At 40.5% G+C, this 26,130-nt stretch overlaps 1 protein-coding gene across 1 annotated transcript in view; it reads right to left on the minus strand.

Annotated features, from left to right (window-relative positions):
• Positions 1 to 3,725: 3,725 nt before the first annotated feature.
• Positions 3,726 to 26,130, minus strand: part of adss2 (adenylosuccinate synthase 2) — a 28,908-nt gene continuing 6,503 nt past the window's right edge. Inside the window, exons 2-13 of the mRNA XM_085477305.1 lie at positions 21,846 to 21,948; positions 19,971 to 20,039; positions 19,829 to 19,879; positions 19,583 to 19,649; positions 13,966 to 14,073; positions 12,220 to 12,301; positions 11,975 to 12,101; positions 10,717 to 10,871; positions 10,195 to 10,319; positions 9,445 to 9,542; positions 9,039 to 9,188; positions 3,726 to 8,929 (exon numbers count right to left, since the gene is read on the minus strand). Of these exons, the coding sequence (XP_085333431.1) occupies positions 8,877 to 8,929; positions 9,039 to 9,188; positions 9,445 to 9,542; positions 10,195 to 10,319; positions 10,717 to 10,871; positions 11,975 to 12,101; positions 12,220 to 12,301; positions 13,966 to 14,073; positions 19,583 to 19,649; positions 19,829 to 19,879; positions 19,971 to 20,039; positions 21,846 to 21,948 (1,188 nt within the window). The 3' untranslated portion in view covers positions 3,726 to 8,876. The remainder of the gene's footprint in view (positions 8,930 to 9,038; positions 9,189 to 9,444; positions 9,543 to 10,194; positions 10,320 to 10,716; positions 10,872 to 11,974; positions 12,102 to 12,219; positions 12,302 to 13,965; positions 14,074 to 19,582; positions 19,650 to 19,828; positions 19,880 to 19,970; positions 20,040 to 21,845; positions 21,949 to 26,130) is intronic.

Genomic DNA, 26,130 nt, shown 5'->3' on the forward strand with positions numbered 1-26,130 from the left:
GGAGCACTGTTCAAGCGATCATTCAGAAATGGAAGTAGTATGGCACAACTGTAAACCTACCAAGACAAGGCTGTCCACCTAAACTCACAGGCCGAACAAGGAGAGCGCTGATCAGAAATGCAGCCAAGAGGCCCATGGTGACTCTGGACGAGCTGCAGAGATCTACAGCTCAGGTGGGGGAATCTGTCCATAGGACAACTATTAGTCGTGAACTGCACAAAGTTGGCCTTTATGGAAGAGTGGCAAGAAGAAAGCCATTGTTAACAGAAAACCATAAGAAGTCCCGTTTGCAGTTTGCCACAAGCCACGTGGGGGACACAGCAAACATGTGGAAGAAGGTGCTCTGGTCAGATGAGACCAAAATGGAACTTTTTGGCCAAAATGCAAAACGCTATGTGTGGCGGAAAACTAACACTGCACATCACTCTGAACACACCGTCCCCACTGTCAAATATGGTGGTGGCAGCATCATACTCTGGGGGTGCTTCTCTTCAGCGGGGACAGGGAAGCTGGTCAGAGTTGATGGGAAGATGGATGGAGCCAAATACAGGGCACTCTCGGAAGAAAACCTCTTGGAGTCTGCAAAAGACTTGAGACTGGGGCGGAGGTTCACCTTCCAGCAGGACAACGATCCTAAACATAAAGCCAGGGCAACAATGGAATGGTTTAAAACAAAACATATCCATGTGTTAGAATGGCCCAAAGTCCAGATCTAAATCCAATCGAGAATCGGTGGCAAGATCTGAAAACTGCTGTTCACAAACACTATCCATCTAATCTGACTGAGCTGAAGCTGTTTTGCAAATAAGAATGGGCAAGGATTTCAGTCTCTAGATGTGCAAAGCTGGTAGAGACATACCCTAAAACAGCGGTCCCCAACCGTTTTTGCGCCACGGACCGGATTATGCCCGACAATATTTTCACGGACCGGCCTTTAAGGTGTCGCGGGTAAATACAACAAAATAAAACTAGTACCGGTACCGAAAAAAGAAGATTTATTCATAACACACGTGAAAAGACCCAGGAAAACCGAGTTAACGATAAAAACAATAACAAAATAACGCTGAAAACCGATAAAAACCCTGAAAACCATACATTTCATACCTGAGCCTCAACTCTCGCGGCCTGGTACCAAACGACTCATGGACCGGTACCGGTCCGAGGCCCGGGGGTTGGGGACCGCTGCCCTAAAAGACTGGCAGCTGTAATTGCAGCAAGAGGTGGTTCTACAAAGTATTGACTCAAGGGGCTGAATAATTATGCACACCCCACTTTTCAGTTATTTATTTGTAAAAAATGTTTGGAATCATGTATGATTTTTGTTCCACTTCTCACGTGTACACCACTTTGTGTTGGTCTTTCACGTGGAATTCCAAAAAAATTGATACATGTTTGTGGTTGTAATGTGACAAAATGTGGAAAAGTTCAAGAGGGCTGAATACCTTTGCAAGCCACTGTAAATGGGATATCTAATCACTCAAAGTGCTGGAAGTGTAATGAATACAGGAATACTAGCAAGATTCTGTTTCACCTTGCTAGTGTGACTAGATTTAACTGCTGCCTTCAGAGTTACTGTATCAATAGAGAACCATTAATAACTGTGAAATTCCTGCTATGACAGGCCAGCATGTGTGCTGTAAAGATGTGTTGTCAAACTCCTATTAATGAGAAGCAGATACATTCATGAATAACTAACAACACTGCACACTCTATTTGAGGTAGCCTATATTATGGACCCAGGCAGGTCAATATGGGTTTCACGTCAAAACCCATATTTTCAAAAAAAAATAGTGACATTAAATTTTCTCCATAAAAAGAACTTTAGCATGCTTTTTGCAGTTTTAGAAATGAAGCTAGTTACTGTTGCAGAAACAATAGGTTAAAAGAAAGAAAAATAAAATGAGTTTGGATTTAGCCTGCAGTTGATCCCAGGCATTAAACCAGAGTGAGAGACAAGAAAATAAAAACTGGGCAAAATGCGATTGCAGTTGTCATTTATGCATATAAGAGCATGTATATCAGGAAATCTAAACCATCCACTCTCCCAAAAGCAATTTAAAACTGTTATTTCCAGCTGTGATAAGGTAGACAATAAGCTGCAACCTAGATTTGATCAAAACAAGTTGTCCTCTGGTCTGCAAATTTACTGTTGCTCTGTATCTGCCACATGCTGCGAAATTATTGTGCAAGGATCAGCAACAAAAAGGAAAATAGGTAAGTCAATGTGTTTGTAAGGACATTTAAAAGCACCAGGTGTTTATTGAAGCGCTGCGCAGCTAAGAGATTAAAATAAAGTGACGTAACAGCAACTAAAAAGCAATATTTGATTTAAAAGTTATGAAAAGGTCTTGATGTGAATGCTTTGCTTGTTTCATAAATATGGAACAGTAAAGCCCTGATCTCCTTTGCAAAAGACCTTAAAAAACAAATTAAAAACTCTTTTCATGCTGAAGAGATTCTGGTTGAAATTAAAGGTTTTATAAAAGTCTTTCTTCCAATAGTCACCTGGTGTTTAAGACAAAAGTTAAATGCAGCTTTTTTTTTTTTTTTTTTACTACAAGGGTTAAAATGATTATCCCCCTATGCTAATAGATAATTGTATACTGGAACAGCCTGTAGTCGTTTAGTTTTCAAGTCTCACGTCTTTCAATATTGTGCAATATTTAGTAGTTGCACAGGTTGCAGCTGATCACACTACCACACTGGAATTCACTGAGCTCCTGGGAACAACCCATTCTTTCACACATGTTTGTAGAAGTCTCGCACACATCTCCTGAGCAATCCCATTCTTCTTTGGCAAATCTCTCTTAATCAATAGTCTTCTCGGGTGGACCTCGGTCTTCAGTTCTCAAAATACTCCAACCACCGTGTTTAAATGTGGGGATGGTGTTCTTTGTTCTCCAAGCATAAGCAGCATCTCTGTATCCAAAGAACTGTAATTTCACCTCACCTAACTTAATTAAGAACGTGCTTCCAATACGTTCCAGTACATGAGTTTTGTCCAGGTTGTCCTACTTCAAGGTGTGAAGGTTTTACTGATCTGCAACCTCACAGTCCACTCCTGTTGCCTTTTTGAGACTACATTCTTGAGTTGGCAAAACATTAACGAGTATCTTTTCAGCTGTTCTGGGGTCTTTAGACAAATCTCTCACTAGTTTTCTGTCCAGAGTCTTTGAAATCTTTCACTTTCTACCTCTCCCAATGTTGTTTCTGTACAGAGTGTCTTCTTTGAATTTGTCACTCCAGTTCTTGATAATTGGAAACACTATGATAACTGTATCTAAGCTAATTGTAATCCTGACACTAAAACTATGTTTTGAGTCTTAAAAATTCAAACTCATGGGAACGGGGACTTTGTCCCCATAAGGGCTGTTGGTCCCCACAAGTAATCTTCCAATGTTTGGTCCCCACAAGGATATGTAAACATGTACAGACACACACACACACACACACACACACACACACACACACACGCAAAGTAAAGTGATACAAGAGATGTATCCCCACATCAGCCCCCCCCCAAAGAAATTCACCTGACAGCAATCAAAATTAAGGAAAGTTTCCAGGCCAAGGTGTCTTATAAGCATGCAAGAGTCCATCAAGGTTAAAAGCAAAACTTCAAGATTTAAAGTTTATAAGATCACACTGACGGAGAGGTCTGATAAAATCTGGTTTTCATCGGTGCCAGACATTCCTCAGATCTGAAGAAATACTCTGCAGCGAAATGTTGTTTAAACCCGAAGAACTTTATTTGAAATTCCAGTCAAGATCCCAAAGTCACAAAATACACGAGCAGTACAGGAGGAATATCAAGATGTGGAGACTTTTTTTATAACCTGAAAAGGAAAACTGTGTTTAAAAGTGTTAAGGACAAAAAGAGGCAGTGTAACATGGTAAGGTTTCGTGTGAACATTGTGCGCATGCAGCCATTTAGTCTGTTTATGATTCAGGCAGTTTGGACAAGTAAAGGGATAAAAGTTCGCTCGAAACAGCAGCTGGAAGAAAAAAAAAAGTCAGAGCTGCTGTTAAGAAAAAGGAAATAAAGGCTCAGAGAGTTCATGAGAGCAAACGTGCCAACATCTGCTGTGGACAGACAGAAGCAGGAGACAATCAGGAAATCAGAAAACACCATTTTTCTGCTTATAAGAGTATATGAGGAAAAACCAACTTTCGTTGAGTGAGTCACAAACAACAGAAACACAAAAAATACAATTTTTTTTTTTTTTTTTAATGTCCTCACTGTATAAGTGCGATGTCTAGGACACCAGATGAGAGGCAGATCATATACAGTATCATATAACTTCCATCACCAGTTTAATTATTTTGCTTTGGAAAAGGTGGTTTTAAAAATACAGAGCAGAGTATTCTTCGTGATGGTAAATTTTATTTGTCTGTGTGAAATTTCCAACGTTCACCTTGGATCAGAGCAGCCGCCTGCAGCTCATTAAAGGAAGATTCAACTGAATTGTACTCCTAAAGTTTTGTTTACATGGCATGTGTAGCCTGTAAACACAGGCGTTATTTGCTCTGTGAGCTTTCTGAGGTCTGATTAAATGCTACATTCATGTCAAGTCGATTCATTCATGTCGAAGCACCTCGTCCAGCTTGTAAATAACATCAAAACTCAACCCTGGAAGCTTTAAAACAGCTCAGCTTTAAAGCTGCTGCTGCTGCGAAAATGATTAAACTCCGTCTGCACCATCCTTCCATGAATCGACACCTCATTAGGATAAAAATTGGGGATAATTCAGACCTCTGCTTTCTCTTTTTTCCTGTGATTGCCAAGAAGGTTATGCAATGGGTTCAGTTTGTTAGCAGGATTGCTCAAAATATTAAAAGTGATTAACTTCTGCAGTAGGTCCAGATCTGGATCCAAGAACTCTTAGTATTTGGGGTTTTTGTTTTTGGCTATTGCGAGATTAAGGAAGATTGAACATTTCTCATCATATCATCACATATGCATACAAACTGAAACATGAAGTACTGCCACACAACGTCATCATGTTTTCCAGAAAATATTATCCCAGTGTCCTGAAATATTTTTACATCCAGAGACTCGATTCACACACGATGTGGAGGGAGGTACGAGGTGTCACACTTGTTTTAAAAGTATGTCTGAGCCACAACGTTATGGAAGAGCTTTACTTAGTAACATGAAAACTCTTTCAACATTCAAATCCAGACATCTTAAGATGAGATCAAACAATAAATAAAGCCGATTTACACAACAAAGTGGAAGACTACCACCATGTTCATGCTGCAACATTTGAACCAAGTGGGAAAATGTTGCATCAGCTGCTTCCTTTAAACCTTCGACAGAATGGCTGCAGATGATATTAAATACACTCTGATGATGGCACAAAGCAAACCGATCTAAACTGTTCATTTATACCCATACGTGGAATCTCCACCTGATTAACGCAATTCAAACAATGCGGCTACTAAAGCAGCTGTCGTGGCGGCCTTGCTGCATTGGTCTGTGAGCACGCCCACGTTGGAGTAAGAAATATGAACGCAGGATTAGACACGTTACCATTTTTCCTGCGGTGACCTCACATCTCCTCTGAGGTCTGGTTGCCAGATCCAGATTCTGGTTTCATTCACCCTTTTTTGCCTCAAAAGCCAAATCACCTTGTAGACAAACTATATAGTTGTTGTTTTTTTAATTTACAGACCCCTTTATTTTATTTTTTTTATTCAGTTTAAAAGAAGACCCATTGAAGTCACTGTATCAGTTCATGCTGGACTGTTTTCTTTAACAACACCTTTAAAAAAGAAACAGTGTTCAAATTTAGGTTTACAAACAAAATCAGAGCTGTTTCTGCATCATTTACAGTACTGTATTAAATCCAACTCATGGCAGAACGTGAACATTCCCAAATATGTAACCACACGTAGCTATCGTAAGTAATAATACACCATGTAGACACAGTATATTAAATAGCACAGAGATAATACCTTTCAGAAACTGTTGCAGTTGTACCCAGCTTGCTAGTACTGTGTGGGCACGTATACCATTTTTCTGATTTTCATTGCTCTGACATTCATTGTATGCACGCCGACTCAGTTTTGTCTCAGTAAAAGTAATGTTATTCATTATTAGCTCCAAGTCCAACAAGAGCAGCCCAGTTTCCCTCTTGATCAGTGGAGACACACAAGTTTAAAAGCATACAGCATTAACTTGTTTTTGCTGTGCACTGAAGACATTTGTGTGTGAGATTGAATGATGAACATGAGAAGAGAGATCAGAGTTTCAGCTTTTATTTCCTGGTATTTACATCTAGATGAGCGGCACAGTCTGGGCCTCACACCGTCCATTTGGGTTCTCTGTAGTCCAAAGGCACGCATGGGGTTAGGCTAATGGGTGATTCTAAATTGATCATATGTATGAATGTGAGTGTGAGCGGCTGTCTGTCTCTAAGTATTGACTGTGATGGACTGGCGACTTGTCCAGGGTGCATCCTGCCTCTTGCGTCATGACAGCTGGGTTAGACTCTATAACCAGGAACAGGTTAAGTTTAACTTTTACAAAATCGCAGCACACTGATCAATTAATTCTCCAGAAAATGTCGTCACAATTCTTGGAAGATCAAACCAACCTCTGTGTGCGGATGTCAGTGATATCTTACATCAGTAGCCCAACACAGATTCCTCGACTCCCCTTGTGCAAGTTTGCACAGATAGTAAGCCCACGTTCAAATCTAATTTTATATTCACTCTTTACTGAGAATTTTAAACACCACTGGGTTTGTACATATTTAAACATGAATTTAATGGTGAAGCTTGCTCAGATTCTGTGACACTTAAGTCTCTAAACTTACACAGTCGCAGCTTTTCTTCCATACTTCAAATAGGCACAGATGTTTTTGAGCTGGACTGACCAAAATGTTTAAACTGCTCACACATTCATACAGCATGTTTCCTGTTGCTCACACTCATTTCACAGCTGCATTTTTCTTCACTTTTTTCTAAAGTTGTAGTTTTTTTTCCCCACAGCTAACCATGGGTGAGTTTGTGGTACAGTGTTGTTCCACAAGGTCCATTGTTTAATCATGGATATCTCCTCTCAGTTTAAGCTTTCACCTCTGGGTAGACCAACATGAAGACCAGTGAGAAAAGCATGTTATTCTGAAGCTGAGAAACTGGAAGAAGCTGAGCAAAGCCAGTAAAAGTATCTGGATTGTCCTGAAAAAGAAATGATGTACAGAGCAACAGGCATCTAAATGGCTCTCCAAGCTAAAAAAAAAACAAAACAAAAAACAAGAGCTGATAAAACACAAATGGTGAAAGCAGCAAGGAAACCCCCAAAACACTAATGAGACTTTGAGAACAGCAATGCAGAGGCCACACTGCAAGATGCCAACCACTCACCAGCAGCAAAAATCAAAAAACAGGATTGCAATTTACAAAACTGTACAGATATGAGCTCCATCAGTTAGGGAACAGCTTTATGGCCTGATGGGACAAAGCTTAACTACTACCATATAGATGGAAAGACCAGTGTCTGCAGAAAAGCATGGATCTGCTCATGATCCTAAACATACAAGCTCATTTATAAAGCACGGTGGAGGTGCTGTCATGGCTTGGGCTCCGTCGCTTTCATTGATCATGACTGCAGTAGCAAAATGAATGAAGAAGTCTCCAAAAACATACTCTGACAATTTACAAAGAAATTCATCCAAAATAATCAGGAGGATCTTTATTATGTGGCAAGATAATAATCCAAAGCACACCACCACCTCAACAAAGGACTTCAGCAGGATACATAATGACCATGCACTTAAAAACCTGAAAACCCCAACAAATCTGACAACTACATGATGGTGCAGTAAAATCCTGTAAAGGCATGACCAGTGAAGAAACAGGAAATCTAAAGTTTATTTAATGTATACTGAATAAAAGCTGAAACTTTTTTGTGTCTCTTCTCATGATCACCTTTTGATCCAACACACAAAATGTCTTCATTGCACAGAACTGTAAATGCAAACAATGTCGTCATCCACTAAGGTGGGGATTCAATGCAGTACTCTAAATCAAGACTGTGGAATTACAGTCTTGCAGAAAACTGGGCAAAAAAAAAAAAAAAAAAACAGCATACATCGAATCATTGCCTTCATCCCATGTTACCAGAACAATGTGCTGACAGTGCAAAGACAAAACAACATTAATCACAAGAATGTGAGGCGTGGAAAAGTGCTGACAGACTAATTTGATTTGTTTACTTCGAAAATCTAAGTTACATTAACATTTCTGTGCCTGTTAGTGGTTAGAGGAGAGCTCACCTGCTGAGATTAATCCTTAAAACTCAAGCGTTCCCACAGCGATCAGTGGAAGCAACCGCTAGCTACGGAAAAAATTTAAAAGCTAGTTTTTTTTTTTGTTTTTGTTTTTTTGGAGTTGAATGACAAGGCAAGTTTTAACACTGAGAACACAGAACGACACATTTAAAATATAAACCGATCCCTTTATCGTGTGAGGATGCGCCGTACACCTGGAAGAATAAAACATAAAGCACATACAGTCCAAAGCATCTAAAGTGCTGAGGGGGAAAACACAGCGCGTTAAAATCACAGCATAGATCAACCAAAATACAGTCAAACAATGTGTTCAACCAAACGAGCGATCCGGTGCCTGCGTGTCTCGTGGCCGTTCCTTCACGCCCTCACCTGATGGCAGCTGGCGTTGCCCAGTGTGTTGTATATGAAACAAAACGCTGCAATGTTAGCAGAGCGCCTTGTGATGCTGTTTTAATAAAGTTTAAAACTGTTAAAAATCCAAACAGACTGGAGAAGTCCAGTCCGGCACAGTCTGATGACGGTGGCGTCTTTGTTTGGAGGTTTAAAACAGGTAGGTAGGCTGTGTTTCTTTCCATTTGTCTAGAAGAGCTGGATCATGGACTCCCGGGACTTCCCTACTCCGATCCATTTGACTGATGAGGTGAGAAGCAGAAGAAGCAATCATCTTAGGGGAAATACTGAAAATCTATCAATTTAAAAAGCTGCTCATCAGTTCTTGCACTTCCATGCGTGACTTCTTACCAGGCACTCCCACATGCTCCTCAATGAAGCGAACGTATTTCTGTGCGTTCTCGGGCAGCTCCTCGAAGCTTCTAGCGGCCGAAGTGTCGCTGTCCCAGCCGGGCAGGGTCTCGTACTGAACCTCCACACGCTGCAGCACCTCCTGATTGGCTGGCACAAATCAATAACAGCATCACACCATTAACTTGACAGTAGGAATCACTCGAAGGGCAACAGCAACAGATCGATGTGTTCTCTCTGAAAACGGAGCTCTCTGTAAATGATCAAATAGACTGGAAGAAGAGAAAAGGCTGCCCGATGATCTCCCATGAAGGCAGAAGATTCTCCACCTACCAAGATCCAGTTTAAGACTACCAAGCAAAACAAAATTCATTAACATAGCTCACATGTTCAAATTTTTCCTCACCTGGAAAGTGAGGTATAGTTTGGTTGTCGACTTTGTACCCTATGCCCACTTTGATCTCGGTGAAAACGTCAAGTATGTCGAGTTTGGTGAGAGCTAAACTGAAAGAGAAGACGGACAGCTTTACAACAACTGGATAAAGATACTTTATATATTTTTACAGTAAATCAGTAAACAGATAAAACAAATCTGCTTTAAACAAAATGTGACAAAAGGGATGAAAAACTGTCAGAAAACAAGAAAAACAAGACTTTTTAAAAATGAATAATAGTCACCGGCAAAACCTATTAGCGGTCCTAAAACCTATTAGCGTCACATCACAATATTCAATTCAATTCACAAAACAGTTGCCTCAAGGTGCTTTGTATAGTAAGGTCAAGATCCTGCAATAATACAGAGATAACAGAGAAATCCCCAACCATATGACCAAGTGTTTTGGCGACAGTGGGAAGGAAAAACTCCCTTATATCCATGTAAGCTTTTAACAGAGCAGTTCCCTCTCTTCTTCTCTTCCTCTAAATACTTCATATAACATATAAACAGGTTACATGATGTCCTGAAGTGTTTAGATACAATAATCAAAGATACAGAAACTTCCTTCTGTAGGGACACAAAACCAACTTAGTGACATAATCTCGCCAAAGTGTTGCGACTGTGCCCTAAGGTGCCCAAGCATCCTAACTGGAGTTGTGACTCTACTCTAAAATACTTTCTTTTCTCTTAAAATATACAAAAAAATGATTTAAAACTCACGCAGTGAAGCCATTAATCATATGTGCATATTTGATGAGCACCAGATCCAGCCAACCGCACCGTCGTTTTCTGCCTGTGGTCACGCCGACCTCCTTCCCTCGAGTCTGCAGCAGGTCTCCGATCTCCTAATGAAAACAAGAGTCTAAACTTGAACATCAGTTCTTATGTAGGTTTTCTGTAAATGTTTGCAATCGCAGAAAACAAAAATACTCTAAATTTGTCTCTAAATCTTTGAAACGAATTCTAAGCTACAGCTGGTTTACTGCTGGCAGTGTGGCAAAACTCCTCCAGGTGGTGCTATTTGAAAATCTACTCATATTTCACACAGACAAATTAAGTGATTAGGCCATGTTTTAACCATGCAGACACAGTAGATACTGTATGTACGAAACAGTTAATGTGTATGTAACGTGCAGCTTTTAATTCTCCATGTGAAATATGAAGTCGTGCTTATTAAAAATAAAACCCGATCTGAACCAAACTTTTATCGTGTTTATATTTCGTATCGGTGTGTGCTCGTACATTCTTCTGCTCTGAGGGGAAAGCACCGATGCCCACTCTTGTGGTGTACGCCTTGACGACCCCATAAACCTCGCCGACGTTCTGAGGCGGCATCCCGAGGCCCGTGCACACCCCGCCCACCGTGCAGTTGGACGACGTCACAAACGGGTACGTTCCTGCAACGACACCAGAGGTGAAGTCGGGTCATACTTTCTCATGTCACATCTCCTTTACTGGTGTGAGCTCTGAAAAGGTGATGTCATCGCAGGCTTGTTTTAGCAAGTGTCCTGATTTGTACTGATTTGTACAAAGGCTTTCATATTTGTCCAGAGATTTGTGACAAAACCTGCAAAACAAGCTGTGACTGGACTAGAAACCAGATGGCTTCTACGTGACACTCAGTTAAATTTAAAGTAATTTTCCTAGTCTGTCCTGTTGTCTGATTAGACCTGCGGTTGCACCTTAGGAAACATACAGACAGACCGACACAAACAGAACAATCAATCAGAAAAATGACATGCTTGGAAATTTTTAAAAGCAAATAAGTGCTGGGATCACAAAACCAGTTGCTGGAGGCTGCTGACATGGAGGTAAACCCATTGTGAGGAGAGACTGTTGTGTAATCAAACAGCAGTTTTGGTGTCTAAACCATCAAGCGTGTCCTGTCAAAGTGCTCTTTATGTAAACGCCGACACCCTGCATGCTCCCATGTGACATGTTCTGATCATGTGTAGATCCAGCCTGTCAGAAAGAGGGGATGTGTTTCGCTCTGACACCACAGAAACTACAGGCATCGTCTCTGGATCATGTTGAACTTTGACTGTAATTTAATCTGCTCTCAATGACAGGTTTATGCTCTTACAGAGAGATATTATGGTTAAGTCTACCGTATCATTTAATGAAAGGAACAATCAAATTGTCATACTTTAAAGTATTATGAGAACAGTTAAAGAGGCCCTCTAATTCTGATCAACTGACCGATAGACTCAGGGTGCCTCCGTGCTCATGCACAGGTGAGTGGTTTGAACTTGTGATTGTGCACGCCAAGCCCAGATGCACAAAGCGCAATAATAACGCTTAAACTTACCATCGTCCCTACCCTGAGCTCCATGCAGGCTTTTGCAAAGAGCATCACAAAGCTTTAAGTGTTTCTTGGACAACGTCATCAGCTCACCGTGGGTGCACTAAACAGCACTTTGCAATCAGAAACAAGATTTATACTGACACTACAGGTTAACACAAAGAAACAAAGAAGTGAAGTAAACACTGATTTACTGACCAAAGTCGATGTCCAGCAGCGCTGCATTGGCTCCTTCCACCAGGATTTTCTTAGGAGGACCATGAAGTGCCTCGTACATGTAGTGCACACCATCTCTTACCATGGGCTTGATCTGCTCAACATAGTCCTAAAATAAAAAATAAAAAAAAACTCGCAAAAAACCCAACATAAATAATAAATAAAATACAGGGAGATCTGCAAAGAGCACAGCTAAATGTTTTCAGATTTCCTTTTAGTTTTATTACCTTTAACTTGAGCAGCTCTCCGTCTATGTCGATCTTTAGAGTGGGGTACATAGACTGGTACTGCTGGGCCAAAGCTTTATACCTGCAACAAAGAATGATTCTGATTTATTTCAATCATTCATGCACCTTGGTCACACTTTTCATTTTTGTTTGCATTTTAACACAAATGAAAAATAGCAGCACAGAAAATAACTATCGGTTGGACTATTTCCCCCCTCCTTTTCTGGCAGGGAAGTAGGAACAACCAGGAATGGCCACATTCAGAAAGAGATCAACCCTTTGAAGGAGGTCAGTGAAAGTAGAAGGGTTTAGCATAGAAATTCAAATGTCTATCATGGTGTTACCTACTAGGCCTGTGCGATCAAACTCATTTTTTCTACCTCCAATGATTATTAAAAGAATACATATGAGATAAAGATATTTTTTTATATTTCTTATTTTCCTTTTACATTACCCTCCATAAAACTCCCCTCCCATACTGTGACATGTCCACTTGTGCTTTTCACTTGATGATTATAGTTAAATAACACTAGCAGATTTCTGTTGGTCTGTGTGAATACTTTGGGGTTGCTTCCTTAATCACAATGAGTTACTACAGCAGGTAGCAACTGGTTGGAAACTTTATTTTAATTAATCACTTTGCATAACCGTCACCTAAGTTGTAAAATCCTCCCTGTAAGTATTCAAAACCACCTTGAGATGACCATAACAGCTGAACCATCTTGAATTTCAACTCTGAGTAAGTGAAGCAACTTACAGAGCTGGATTTCATCTGAACACCTGCTTAGATCTGCTTCCAGTAAAAGCGCCTGAGTTTATGGCACCGAAAAAAGGCTCGTCAGCCAGTTAAAATTTCTGAGCTCGGTGGTTCAAAAGATATAAAATACTACTCAGCCTTTAATTAATTAGTAATCTTAAACCTTTGCATAGTGACAGTGTCGCTGTCAGGGTAGGCTGAGCGGTGACTGCAGAAATGAAATGTGTTTAAACAGTTCAACTTTATTTTTGTTTCACTTCTACAGTTGTTTATTAATGCAGCATATTTAAATTGCAAACCAGTCCACCTGAAACTAAACTAAACAACCAGCTTCACACCAACTTCAGCTTCTGAAAAGTAAAGATAAGATATTTTATTTAACCCTTACTTACAGAGACAGTCCCGTTGAGACTCAATGTCTCATTTACATTTACTTATTAATGGGGCAAATCCACTGGTGGAAGTCTGTGGGGAAGTGACCCTCAGCTGCCTTCCTCTGTGAGCTCTGTGAACGCTTTCCTGATAACTTTACGGACTCGATCACTAGTTTAAGATTACACTGAATAAAACCTGGAGTTCATTTTGGAAAGTAGAAGTCAGGAGGATTCTCCAGGGTACGCTCATTAGCTAGCAACTTTCACAGGCTTGCGGTTTCACAGCCAGATTCACCCACTGGTTGGTCACATGCCGTTTCAAAACACTAGATGGCGATGGTGGAAACACTATTTTACTAACCAATGGGTAACACGGTGGTTGCATCCAAGTTTTATATCATTTATGGTCTAAACTATGGTCTAAAGCTTTTTTTGTGATACTGGCACAACAGCAACAGTTACCAGACAACCAGACTCCTGCTGCTGATATGCAAAAGTGATCAGGGTGAACGAGCACTGCATGTTGAGTGTTTATAGACTGTGGGCCTTTCCAGTGTCCAAACCTGTATTCTGAAAGGTAGATGTGACATATATAATGTTGTTGGTGAGACTGACCTTTCAGAGAACTGTGTGAAGTCTGCCAGCAAGTCACATATCCTGAGCCCGGAGCGTGCCGCCTTAGCCGAGTACACCGGACCAATCCCCTTCTTTGTCGTCCCGAGGCTGAGCAAGGCCAAGAGAGGAGGGAAGGAAACACAGAGAAAAGAAAAACAGCATTTACATGCAGTCTTACTCCGCAACATGAACTCTGAAACTGTAAAATCATTTCATGCTATGCACAGTTGCACACAAATGAAAAAGGAGCAGCTCAGTGGTTCTCACAAGAACAAAAGTTCATTACGCTGTTTCTAAAACAATACAACATAAAAAACATTTGACCTGCCACCTCTCATTTAATATCACTAAAACGGTTTCAAGTTATAGTCACAGACTAGCAAGTCCGAACTCGTGATGTGGAAACTTTTATTCTCTGAAAAATGACAAAATGCAGATGTTTAACTGTCACTGAGCCATTTGCTTCTTCTCTACAGACTCCAAAATATTATAAACTCAGACAGGAAGCATCTTCTCACACTAGAGTATTACAGTCTGACGTGCTATCACCACAGAATTACTACAGAGACAGCATGCCCACCTAAATACACATCTACATACAAAAGCTTACCATGTCATCATGTACCTCTAATAAGACGCCCTATTAAAAGGAAGTCTTGGCACAGCAGAATATTTACACCATACATGCAACTACAGAACAGAAATAGATAAATATGCCCTACAGTTATTGCACTTCATCATCAGTGCAGCCAATATAACTCATGTAGTATCCAGTAACCATATGTGCCAATGTGCATGAGTGAAAAGTCAGCTGTTTCTGCCAGAGAAGTAAGAAAGTAAGAAGGAAAGTCCAGTCGTACAAACCTTTGATTTATTTTTAAACACATTTTTGCTTTATCTGAAATATTGCATCATTTGACATCTTAATAACACTTATTTAAATACAACTGTCAGAGATGTTTGAAAAGGGATGAACTCTTAAGTACAACTGGGAACAAACTCAGAAACACTACACTCACTGGCTATTCTGTTATGTACTTCTGTTCAACCGCTCACTGATGCAAATATCTAATCAGCCAATTATATGGCAGCAACTCGGTGCAATTCAGCAAGCAGACATGGTCAAGATGTCCTGCTGAAGTTCAAACAGAGCAGCAGGAGTGTTTCTAGTTCCTTGTGGAATCTGTGCGACAACAATTAAGTCACTTCTGACGCAAAGGGGAGCCCAATCTACAATAGCTGTGATAAAAAAAACTGTGCAATATAAAGCATGATATTTCAGTGGAATTAAATTGGATTTAATTTGAGCTTTACCCCCAAAGTTTGAATACAGTACGGAATAGTAGACTTTACATTTAAAGTGAGGCAACAAAAGTTGAAAAGAAATATTAGACAAGTGGAAAATTAAATGTGTGCAACTTAATGTCCATTTCACTGGCAAATGAGTGATCTTACAGCAGTGCAAAGCTGGGAATGAGTGACGCATCATCTTTTTTCAAATATTTGTAGAAAACTTTAAATATTAATTTATATATTAAAGTTTTTGTTTCTTTTTTACTTGGAATGCTGGTAAATTTGTCAGAGATGAAATTTATGACAGTCGCACAGAGATCCCAGCCTTGAACTGTTTTACAGACACTTTTAATTTTATGGTAGAATAATCTTGATTATGAATCTTGATTATAACATGGAATTGAGAGTTACTAACTTAAATGTGTGAGGTTAGATCAGCAGTATAACACCGGCTGCTGTGATATTCCAGCACTCTGAATTGTGTTGCCTGGTTCTGTGATCGTATTCTGCTCTGACTTTCAGCAGACCTTACACTACAGCGTGCCTGCAGATGCTGGAAATCCACCAGCCTGACATCGCAATCTGCTGAAAGCTTATAATGACTCGGCCATTAAAGCACATGCACTCTGTCGCTCTCAGAAACACGTGAGCCGGCTGTGAGTTTGGGACCGTGGCTGCTTTTAACAGGAGTATGCTGGGTCTGAATTTAGATTAGCATTCTGAATGTTCCTCGGGCTTAGCATAACATTCCTCACACATATCAGTATGACGCAGTGCCCGGGCGAGTACTGAATTAGATGATTTAATATCTCGTTTTACTACCTATTTTATTGCTTGTGTCCTTGTGGAGAGTTTAGAAGGCAGACCGTCAGCAGGAGCCTGCTGCTTTACTTAGTCACTTGTTGAAGCTGTGCTACTCTGTCTCGCGCTACAGAAACAACACCTGCTGCAGGGCTGCTACTCTCTGCCTGCCCTCCAACTTCTCCGAGGACGCCTCCAGGCAGAGGAACGCGTAGGTTACACGCACAGTGTCACTGTGGAGAGACGTTCGTGCACACATGCAAAGTAAAGATAAGCCTATGTGTGAATAAGTAAAGGAGAAAATGCTATATCTTTTTAAGTTACTATATATAATATAATGGGCTCTGTGATATGTATCCATATGGTTTCAGATACAGAATAAAACAGTATTGTATATATGAATATAGTTCTGTTACATTTTACAGGATCTAGCTAATTCTGTCCCCAAAATTGGAAAATAACTCAAAGTTTAAAGGTATTCATACAAAATAAATTAACTGTGCAGGTGAGGGAGCACACAGAAGAGTCTGTAGATTTGTTCATGCAAATAAATCCTGGTTTATTTTCTGAGACTTTTACAATTTAACAAACTACTTTCGGTCTGTACTGACCCATGAAATGGCCAAAGTCACACAATGACACAAACTAACGACACTAGACTAGACAGACTCCCATTTGTTGTGAGGATTTAATTAATAGTAGAGTGCAAAGGCCCTCTTACTCTGTCTGATGGCAGGTAAACCTATTATTGAAACCATCAGCAAGAGATATTAAAAATGCTTTTATTAAGGCCTCACCTGCACAAGCCTAGAGACCTGTGGGAAATCATCTGGTGGTCTCTGGTCACAAATGAAAATCATGCATTCCCCAACAGGCTGCTGGCAGCTGCTGTGAAATCGACTGCTAAACTCCATTCATGCAGGCCTAGAGACCGGTTAGTGACCTCCTGGTAACCACCGGTCTAGAGGAAAATGTGTATTCTGAGATTAGCAAGCCAACGAGTGGTTGCTGATGGTCACAGGCAGGTTGCCACAGACACCAGTAGTTTGTATGGAAGATGTCAACTTGACCGGAAACACTAACTACTCACCAAACAGTGTGGAAAGTGTGAAAAATTCAACACAAACATTCACCTTCAAAAAGTTAGACCTTTTAAGATGCGAAGTGTGGCAAACTTTTGACTTTCAAGGTGGCTGGTCAACATTTCAGTGTTGCTCAGAACTTTTTCAAGTTTCACTGCAAGCCAGAAATTAAATTAAATTAAATTAGATTAAAATGAAAACTGCATCTGCAGGGAGAATAAAGCAATCACAAGGCGATTTTTGTGTGTTCCTTCTCTGCAACCAAATCACACAAAAGCAGATGTGATCGACCGAGTTGTCGATGAAAATTTTTCCCTAGCGGCTGGAATTTGCCAGAGGACGTTGTCGACCGGTCTCTAGGTCTGTGTGAATGAGGTTTATCTTCCAAAGTACTATAACACTCTTTGGCAGCAATTACCCAGTTTAAACCTCCCGACGGACTACAAACAACATTAACATATTATGTTTTAAGCTGTTTTGTTTAACAGCTGAATATTTACACATCGAGCAGCAACAGGATGACATTAAGTCCAATAATCCGCTTTTAACTCCTCGTGGAAATATCTGGCATTTTGGCTGCTAAATCCTCCACGATGTTCACCATCTAGTCTCTTTGCCTTTCAGCTGTTTAGCGATGAGTGCACAGAGTGGATGTTCAGAGATCCTTGTGTAAAATTACACTATGAGAACACAGAAAATGAAAGGTGTGCATGGAGCCGAGAGTCACCACGATGCTCTGCAAAGCCGAGGGTGGGAGCAGTTTTAGGTGTTATTACAAAAAATGTCAGTGCTTCAAGTTTGTATGTGAGGATCAATGTCGTGTTTATTTATAGAAAGGAAACTAAGATGTTTATAGAAGAAATCCAACATGCTGGGATCGTGTTCAAAGGTGCCGTAACATTCTTCTACCTGGATTTACAGTCATACTGTTGTTAACCGCATTCAGCAGCTACTAATGGTGCAACGGATCAATTTTCGGATCAGCAAAAATAGAAAAAAAAAGACAAAAATTAGACTCGCCATTTACTTATTTAAGTATTTTTTGCCTATTAAAAAACATTCAACTGAAGATTCATTCCACGCACTTATATAAAAACAAATTAAGGTGCAATATGGACATTATGGACCATGCTGGGCATCCTCTGCATACGGCCATAAACAACCAGGAGTCTGTTCAGTGACAGGTTGCTTCTCCCAAAGTCAAGGACCAGCAGACTTAAAAAGTCCTTTGTCCCACACGCCATCAAACTGTTTAACTCCTCGCTGGAGGGGAGAGGGAGGGGAAACGGGGACAAAGGAGGGGCAACAAATAAGCTGTAGTGCCTTTTCACTGTGCAATAGTTTTTGTTAATATCCAACGGTATAATAGACTCACAATACTTGAAATGTGCCATTCCTTGTATTCTTATTCCTAATTATTCTATTTATCCCCTTTGTATACTCTGTATTTATATATGTGTATATATGGTATATTTCTGCTCAGATTCTGCAACTTCTGTCGGTGCTGTGCTACTGGAAACTGAATTTCCCGGAGGAACCCACCCGAGGGATAAATAAAGTTTCATCTAATCTAATGTGATCTATAGGGCAGTACAGGGCTTTGTATCTACCACTCCGCTGTGATATAACAAGCGGTCACGGTCACGTGGCTTTCCGTTGACCTGGAGGTCCACCCATTTGTAGTTAAGGCAACAGAAGATGCCTGGGACAGTTCAGCCATAACTTTAAACTTCTCCTGCGCATACTTGCTTGGAACGATCTTGTCACTGAAGTGGACGCGCAACGAGATATCATAGCGTGGCTCAAGCACGTTTATCACAGTTTAAACCCCTTGTTTTGCACAACGGAATACGGCCTCCCGTCTGCAGCTAAACACCCCAGTAGCTTTTGTAATATCTTTAGCCCGGTTGGATTGGGCAGCAAAGAGCTGCTTAAATGCCGCAAACTCCTCTGCTCCGCCACTTGGACCGCTAGCGCTGGCCATAACCACCGCTTGACAGACCCACCACGCGCACCATACACATACTTTTTTTTCCCCTTTCTCGAATCTTCGGATCACGCGCATACCGAACCGTGGAGCGGGAATGGTTCGGATTTCGGCTCAACCGTGATCCGGTGCACCACTAGCAGCTACAGCTGGCAGCTGTTAGTGTGTAACATGTGGAATAGTACCCTGACCCTGTGACAGCAAACTGCAAAACTATCCAGAGGCCTGACTAAGATTCACATGACAAAAAGAAAGAAAAGCTTGACTCAGTGCAAAGATGAATACCGAAAACAGAACGCAATCCAAGTAAGGAACACAAGGAGTGGCATTTATTCAATCAACGACTAACTTTAGTGTTTGAAGCTGTGTTTGCTAATATACGGAGTACCTGAAACTTAAAGTGTGTGCACGCTGTGTGTACATTGCAGCCATTTGTAAGCAACAGGTTTCTTACTTCTGGCCTGCTTGCTCTTGTCTCTGCTGTTCCTGAACGCCATCAACCGCTTGGTGGAAGTCAAACACTGCGAAGGAGGGAGAGAGGACACACACACACTCACACACCTCAAAGAAAGCAGAGCTCCCGCATTCACACACATATACACGCGCGCGCACACACACACACACTTCTTCTTGCATGCATTCAAACTGTCGCACACTCTCTAAAGTAAACGAGTGCAGGGGCAGATCTGTGAGGACTTACCAATGTGTGCTCTGTCCGAGATGATCAACCGTTTCTCCCAGCCTTTTAGACCTACACACGCATATATGCTGTGAGTTCCACACAGATAACTAACACCATGTTTTGCTCAGAAAAAGAAAAAAAAAGTAAGTACAGCACTCACTTTTTCCTTTGCGTTCATTTTTTTCTGCTTCTTCGAACAGGCCTGGAAGATGGATCACCACACCATTGCCTGATGTAAAAACAAAGCTATGTGACATTACAGTTCTTGGTTTCAAATCAAAAGAGTCAAAGCTGAGTTTATTTCTCTGTAAACTATCAGTATATGCCCTATTTTGGTTTATGATCCCTTAAAGAATACACAAAATTATGTTTAAAGAAAGAAGAGTGACTTTTGATACGAAAGTAAAATGTTTCAATGCCACAGTGAAGGTTCAGATTGTCCTACAACAGAGAAATTACAGGTAGTATAAAATTCTATCATCACCACAATGTCACACTTTGGGATGTTTGAACAGAACGGAGGCTTCATTAATGATATTAGAAACAAAACTTATTACAAAGACAAGTCAAACTTTCTGACATGTTATGCTTCACACACTGTTGATGATGCAGCTCTGTTGGGGGCTGTCATTTGTGATGCTGTCGATCGGAGATGTCCTGAGTAGCTCTATGGAGTGATATCGAGGCCAATCCAGGCTTATTACTCTGGATGAACTAAAATAAACCTGATCAAATTTAAACCCTGTCTTTATAGCACTCCACTGTATTAACTTCAGCCTGCTGGTGTTACTGTGCAGTCAGCCTCTATCAAGCAGCTTTGTGCTCTGAGAGAGTGAAAATTAAGGGCAAATGAGGAGAGAGAGTGTGACCTCTGAAACCCAGACACTAACAGATGTGTTACTGAATCTTAAATCTCTCCTCTGACCAGGGCACAAAGCGTTTAGATACCAGCCTATCATTTCTGGCCAGAGCTGACAGTTACTTTCACAGATAAGTGATTTTGTTTCCAGCGAATAGTCGCATCGAAAGTTTCTGTGACCTTGAACACACTCATCCTGGCTAATCAAGACTTTTGTACAGTTACAGTTGTTTCATGAGCACCAACCAGTGTTCGTTTCAGTCAGATCTACCCATTACTCCTCGCATCATGGTTCAAAATACATATAGGTGACGCTAAATTTGCCTTGTCTGTTGTTTGTTCTATACTGTCTGCTGTTCAGACCACAGTGGAAGCAAACCTGAATGCGGAACTGGCCAAACAGGATAGCCTGCATCTGGAAATGTTTTAACTTAGTTGGAAGATAAGCTTATCATTCCCATTTGTGGGCAGAGTCGCTTCATTCGACTGTGTGTAAGTTGCATCTAAACCAAAGTCAGCGCCCGTCATTGTGAAAGCAGTCTTAGGTGTGCCTGAATGTAATGCCAAGAGACAGAGCAGAGCTTTCTTTACTCACTGGAGTATTCAAACAGCTGGCTCTAATTAGCTTTTAACTGGAGCTTCATTACGTGGAGGCAATGAGGTAATTACTTTAACCAAATTAAATATAGGAAACAAGGAAATTAGCTATAAAAGCATTAAAAAAGCTCTTTTAATGACACTGTCAGAATGAATGTGCTCACTAAATGAGACGTTCTCAAAATCTACACAGGAGGCAAAGTTATGTCACAACAAACAGAAATAAGCCTCTACACATGAGTGCCACAGTCGTAAGCAAAAACAAAGCAGAAACAGTATTAAGTATTGATAGACTGTACGTGGTCAACTGCAGATGTGTACAGGGACTGGAAGCCTTAAAGGAAAAGTTGGATCCATTAGCTAATGAAATTACTGCAGATGGGTGGATACGATGTAGCCTGCAGTCTGGCTCCGAGTCAAGCCGATCGCACTCGCTGTAAGAGTCGTCAGGATGGAGGCTATATGAGCGATGACGAACAGCCAACTAAAAGGGATCGCGATCAGTTCAAGAAGAAAATAGCGAGGAACTGTGTTTGTATCGTGCAGCAATGTAAGTGTATTTCTGCATGCAATACACACCAATGAAAGCGGTGACCTTGGGGTTGATGATGCCGCTGGGTAGGAGGTGAAAGTCGTACTCGACTGAGTCGACCACCACTGTGTGTCCTGCGTTGTTGCCGCCCTGCAGGGAGAGAGGGGGGAAAAAACAGAAACTGATGACTAAAGCCAAACAGAAACTAGAGGAGGCTCTCCAACTTTGTTTTGAAAAGCCAAATAGTTTGGCGAGAAGCAACAAGCATCATACACAAACCACGAAGCGCTGCCTGTTAGGGTATGTGTTGCTCTGCGCTGTTGCTTAGAAACTTCTGCTTACTTTGAGGTCAGAAAGCAGAGGTATCAACCCAGTTTAAACCTACTGACAGATGCATGGAAGGGCATGTCAAACGAACTGTTGGTAATGTGTGTTAAGAACGCGTTCATAATCCTCTAGTCTGCACACCCAAACACAGCGACATGTTCTGTCAAGACTCTACAACTACAAACGTACACTTTAAGAATATATAATAAAGAAATATTCGTAGTTACGCCTGAAGGACATGGTACTCCAAGAAAGGAAATGAAGCTGGAGGAATAACGAGTTCTTGCGCCCCTCCTTACAACAAGCTGTGATTACAAAAGTAAAAGCTAGACTGAAGTTTATAATATTTGCGTAACAATATGCAATTTGTCTACAGGTTCTAATACTCAGAATTTAGATTTATATAGGGCTTTACAAGCTCTTCAGTCCTTTTCTTGTCAAAATTGGTGCCTATATTAACCATAATCTGTCTTTTTTGTTTATTGAGCCTTATTAGCAGCTTATATGGCCTCAATAATCTTCTACAGTTGAGAAGAGATTACTAGCAAGAAAAAAGGATATGGTAATGCTACTTCTTTCCAACTCCACACTCAGATTTCTAATTTTTAAGTATTTAACCAGTGAGGCAAAGCAACGACACTTATAATAGCTCATCAGACTCTGTGCAACTTTATACAAACACTGTTCACATTTGCAGCAACGCTCGCCAACACTTAAACTGACTTTGACATGTATAAAAGGCCAACTCCTCACACTTAACAAGACGACGCTATCTGCCTGACAGCTAAGTCGGTGAGAAAACAGAACCTCATCAGTTTTTTTTATGATAATAGTGATGATAAATCACAATAGTGATGACAAATTTATGACAAGAACAAAATCAGCTAATCATTCAGACTGTGGACTCTTGGAAGTGCAGGTTCTGAGAAGCGAAAGCAGTATCACTATCGGTGTGTAGACGCTCAGTACTGAACTATATCTGTACACCAATTTGTTTGCAGCACAAGACATCCACTGGCTAAAGGAAACTACAATTTCAGACAAGCAGAGACCATTTAATCTTGTTGTATTTAATCATGCTTCTGTGAGTTAATCTGATAGGATGTAGCACAGACGCCTGCAGATGATTTAGCACATCTGACTTTAGATATAAAAATGGGGGGACCCAGAAAAGGAACGGTGAGTTCTTGGACTAGAACATCACAATCTGACCTGCTTTACTCCTCTCTTCTTCATGTTTATCAGTCAGATGTTAAGGTAAAAAAGAACACGAGGTACACGGAAAAGAAGGGGAGAAACAAACAGATACTTAAGCAAGTACTTCATTTTTTAAATTTCTTTTTCTTTTGCTGTGATGAAAAATTAAACTGCTGATCCATTTTTTCTGCTGCAGCTTGCGTCACTACCCACAACCCACGGTGCCTATTCAACTTATGCCTGTGGACATAAATCAGGCTCAGCATGTGCTTTGGTCACATGGAGTTATTCCTGGCTACAGCAGCACCCTGAAGGTGGAGAGGGGAAACAGATGGGGGGCAGATGCCTCTCCTTTTTAGATATGACTTTTACGATTCACCCCATCCCCCCAAAGAACCGAAGAACTCCGGTCTTCCAGCAGTCCCATGATCGGCTTCTCGTACCCATCACAAGACACAAATTTTTACAATGGTCACCTACTGCCCTTTAGTTTGGGAACTGCAGGGGCAGTGTGATTACTGCTCTAAGGGTACAATAGAAGGTCTCTGCTATGCAAACATACTTCAACAATAACAGAAATGATTACTATTATTAAAAAAGAGACAAAACTAAAGCTGTAGAAGCTTTTTGACAATAGATAAAGGACCTGAGGAAAAATCTGACCTTGCTGTTGGTAATAATGAATCATGCGACTCTAACCTGGGATAAATGCTTTGATGTGAAAGGAAAAACATGAGTTCATCTTGCAGCTATGCATCTCTTAGCCATTGGAATTAACTGGACAATTAGTCAATCCCTACGTCATCAGGCGCTACTGGTAGTTTCTTCTGAAAGACATAATTACATAAGATTAATTTACAGATTATTTGGCTTCAGCTTTAAGAGATCTTAAGCTGATCCAATCTTTGGATCTTTATTTGGTTAATGTGTTTAAAATGCATTTTTTGCCCCATCCTCTCATTAATGTTGTGATGCAAGTACGGTACTTTTGAAAAGCACTCGTTGGTCTCAGATTTCATTTATTTTGCAAAAATAAGCAGCTTAGAAAAGAGCAAGCAGAAACTTCTACTCATTGTATAAGATTTTAATGTCTCAACGCCTCTGTTTTTACTGCTATGTCAGAATGGTAAGTTGGGTAAGTCGATGTCTTGCTGGCGCATCTGATCTTTTAGGTAGCATCGATTTCCAAAATGAGCTCAGTTCAGCGGTTTTGATGTTCACACTTATATTTTCTCTTCTTTTTTTACTTTTACAACTAATAGCACTGAAAAGAAAACCCAAACTGCTCAAACCCACTGGGCATACCAAACAGCGAACAGCAGGCACACATCGCTAGAACTGATAGAAAGTATTCAACTTACATTCAGCAGGTGGCCAAAAACTCAATAAAAACTTAGAGTCTGAATGACTTTTTGAGTATGATCATGATAATTGGATTTAGGTTGCTATGAATAACACTCAGCCTTGATGATGAACATGATGCTTTTCATCAGACTCATTATTAGATCCTACCTGCAAGATAAACCTGATTTTTACAAATGTCACCCACAGAGTTTTACACAGAGACAGCAGTGGGTTCAGTAGATTCAAAGACATTTACATTTTCAGAGGCTGGGTACGACTCAGTATTTATATCTCAGATCGCTGTCAGATAAATATTGTTTTTTTCACAGAAGATACTGTGATATACCACAGCAGGAAAAGTGATGCTTGATGGGACACAGTATCTGCAGTTGGAGAAAGAAACACTTTTCATAGACGTTTTGAGAGTTTGGGAGAACACTGGACTACTTCAACCACAAATCCTGCTTTTTAAACTAAATATAGTTATTACATTTGACTTATTTTAAAAAAGCTTTGACGCCTCACCAAACTGTGTTCACGTTACCACACTGAATCCCATGTGTTAGCACAAAAACAGGGACTTTTTTTTAGCGCTGCCGCTTTTCATCTGAATCAAGTAATGTGCAAAACAGTCAAAACCGTTCAGCACCAACTCCGTTCTGTTCAGTCATTTAATGCCAGATAACAACTTTGCTAAACAGATCAGTTGTACCTGACACTTTGTCTCTGAGAACCAGGGAGTCATAGTGAGGACAGGATCTTCCTCCTAAACAGGCTCATGTTTTGTTGGCAACCATTTGCCTTACTCAAGTGTACTCTGACACTAAATTGCAGGTCACTGTCATTTTCTGTACTACCTTACAATGCTGCAAAAGATTAACTACATCTTACGAATCAATCATTAAATAAAATCAAATACCATACTCCAGAACTTGGAGCGTGTATGTATATTTATAAGATATTAACTAGCCGTTGGGGATGCTCACAGTTACTTTTCTTCTTTGTGATGCAAGCAAAAAAACATAAAACAGGCAGGTAGTTTAAGCTAAGGCTGGATGTGATCACACCCCGAGCAACCTTAACAGATTGGGGTTTTTCAAAAAGATTTAGAAGCCTCCTCTAAAAAGTTTTGGCCTTCCACTCGAAAATAAATGAATAAATGAATAAATAAAAGGCCCAAAAAAGAAGCACAGAAGGAGACTGAGATATCCTTTGGCCAGATGAGCTAAACCTAGGCTTTGTTCCACTCCATTCTGGGTTCGTGCCCATGTACAGTTAGGAGCCCATCCAACGGGCAAATGAAAAAAAAATATATAACTGTATTTGTTTAAATGTTTCCTCAATCTATATATTACCAAAACGCAGATCTATTTAAATGATATAATTGGTAGAACACAGTAGTTCATCATAGACACTGGTGAGGCTAGTAGTAACTCTCAGAGTCAGCTGGCTAAATGATACAGT

This window comes from Copadichromis virginalis, linkage group LG13 (genome assembly GCF_057382275.1).
Source record: "Copadichromis virginalis isolate Kocher_CV1m ecotype Utaka linkage group LG13, C_Virginalis_male_GT1.1, whole genome shotgun sequence".
In the NCBI taxonomy this organism is placed as follows: domain Eukaryota; kingdom Metazoa; phylum Chordata; class Actinopteri; order Cichliformes; family Cichlidae; genus Copadichromis; species Copadichromis virginalis.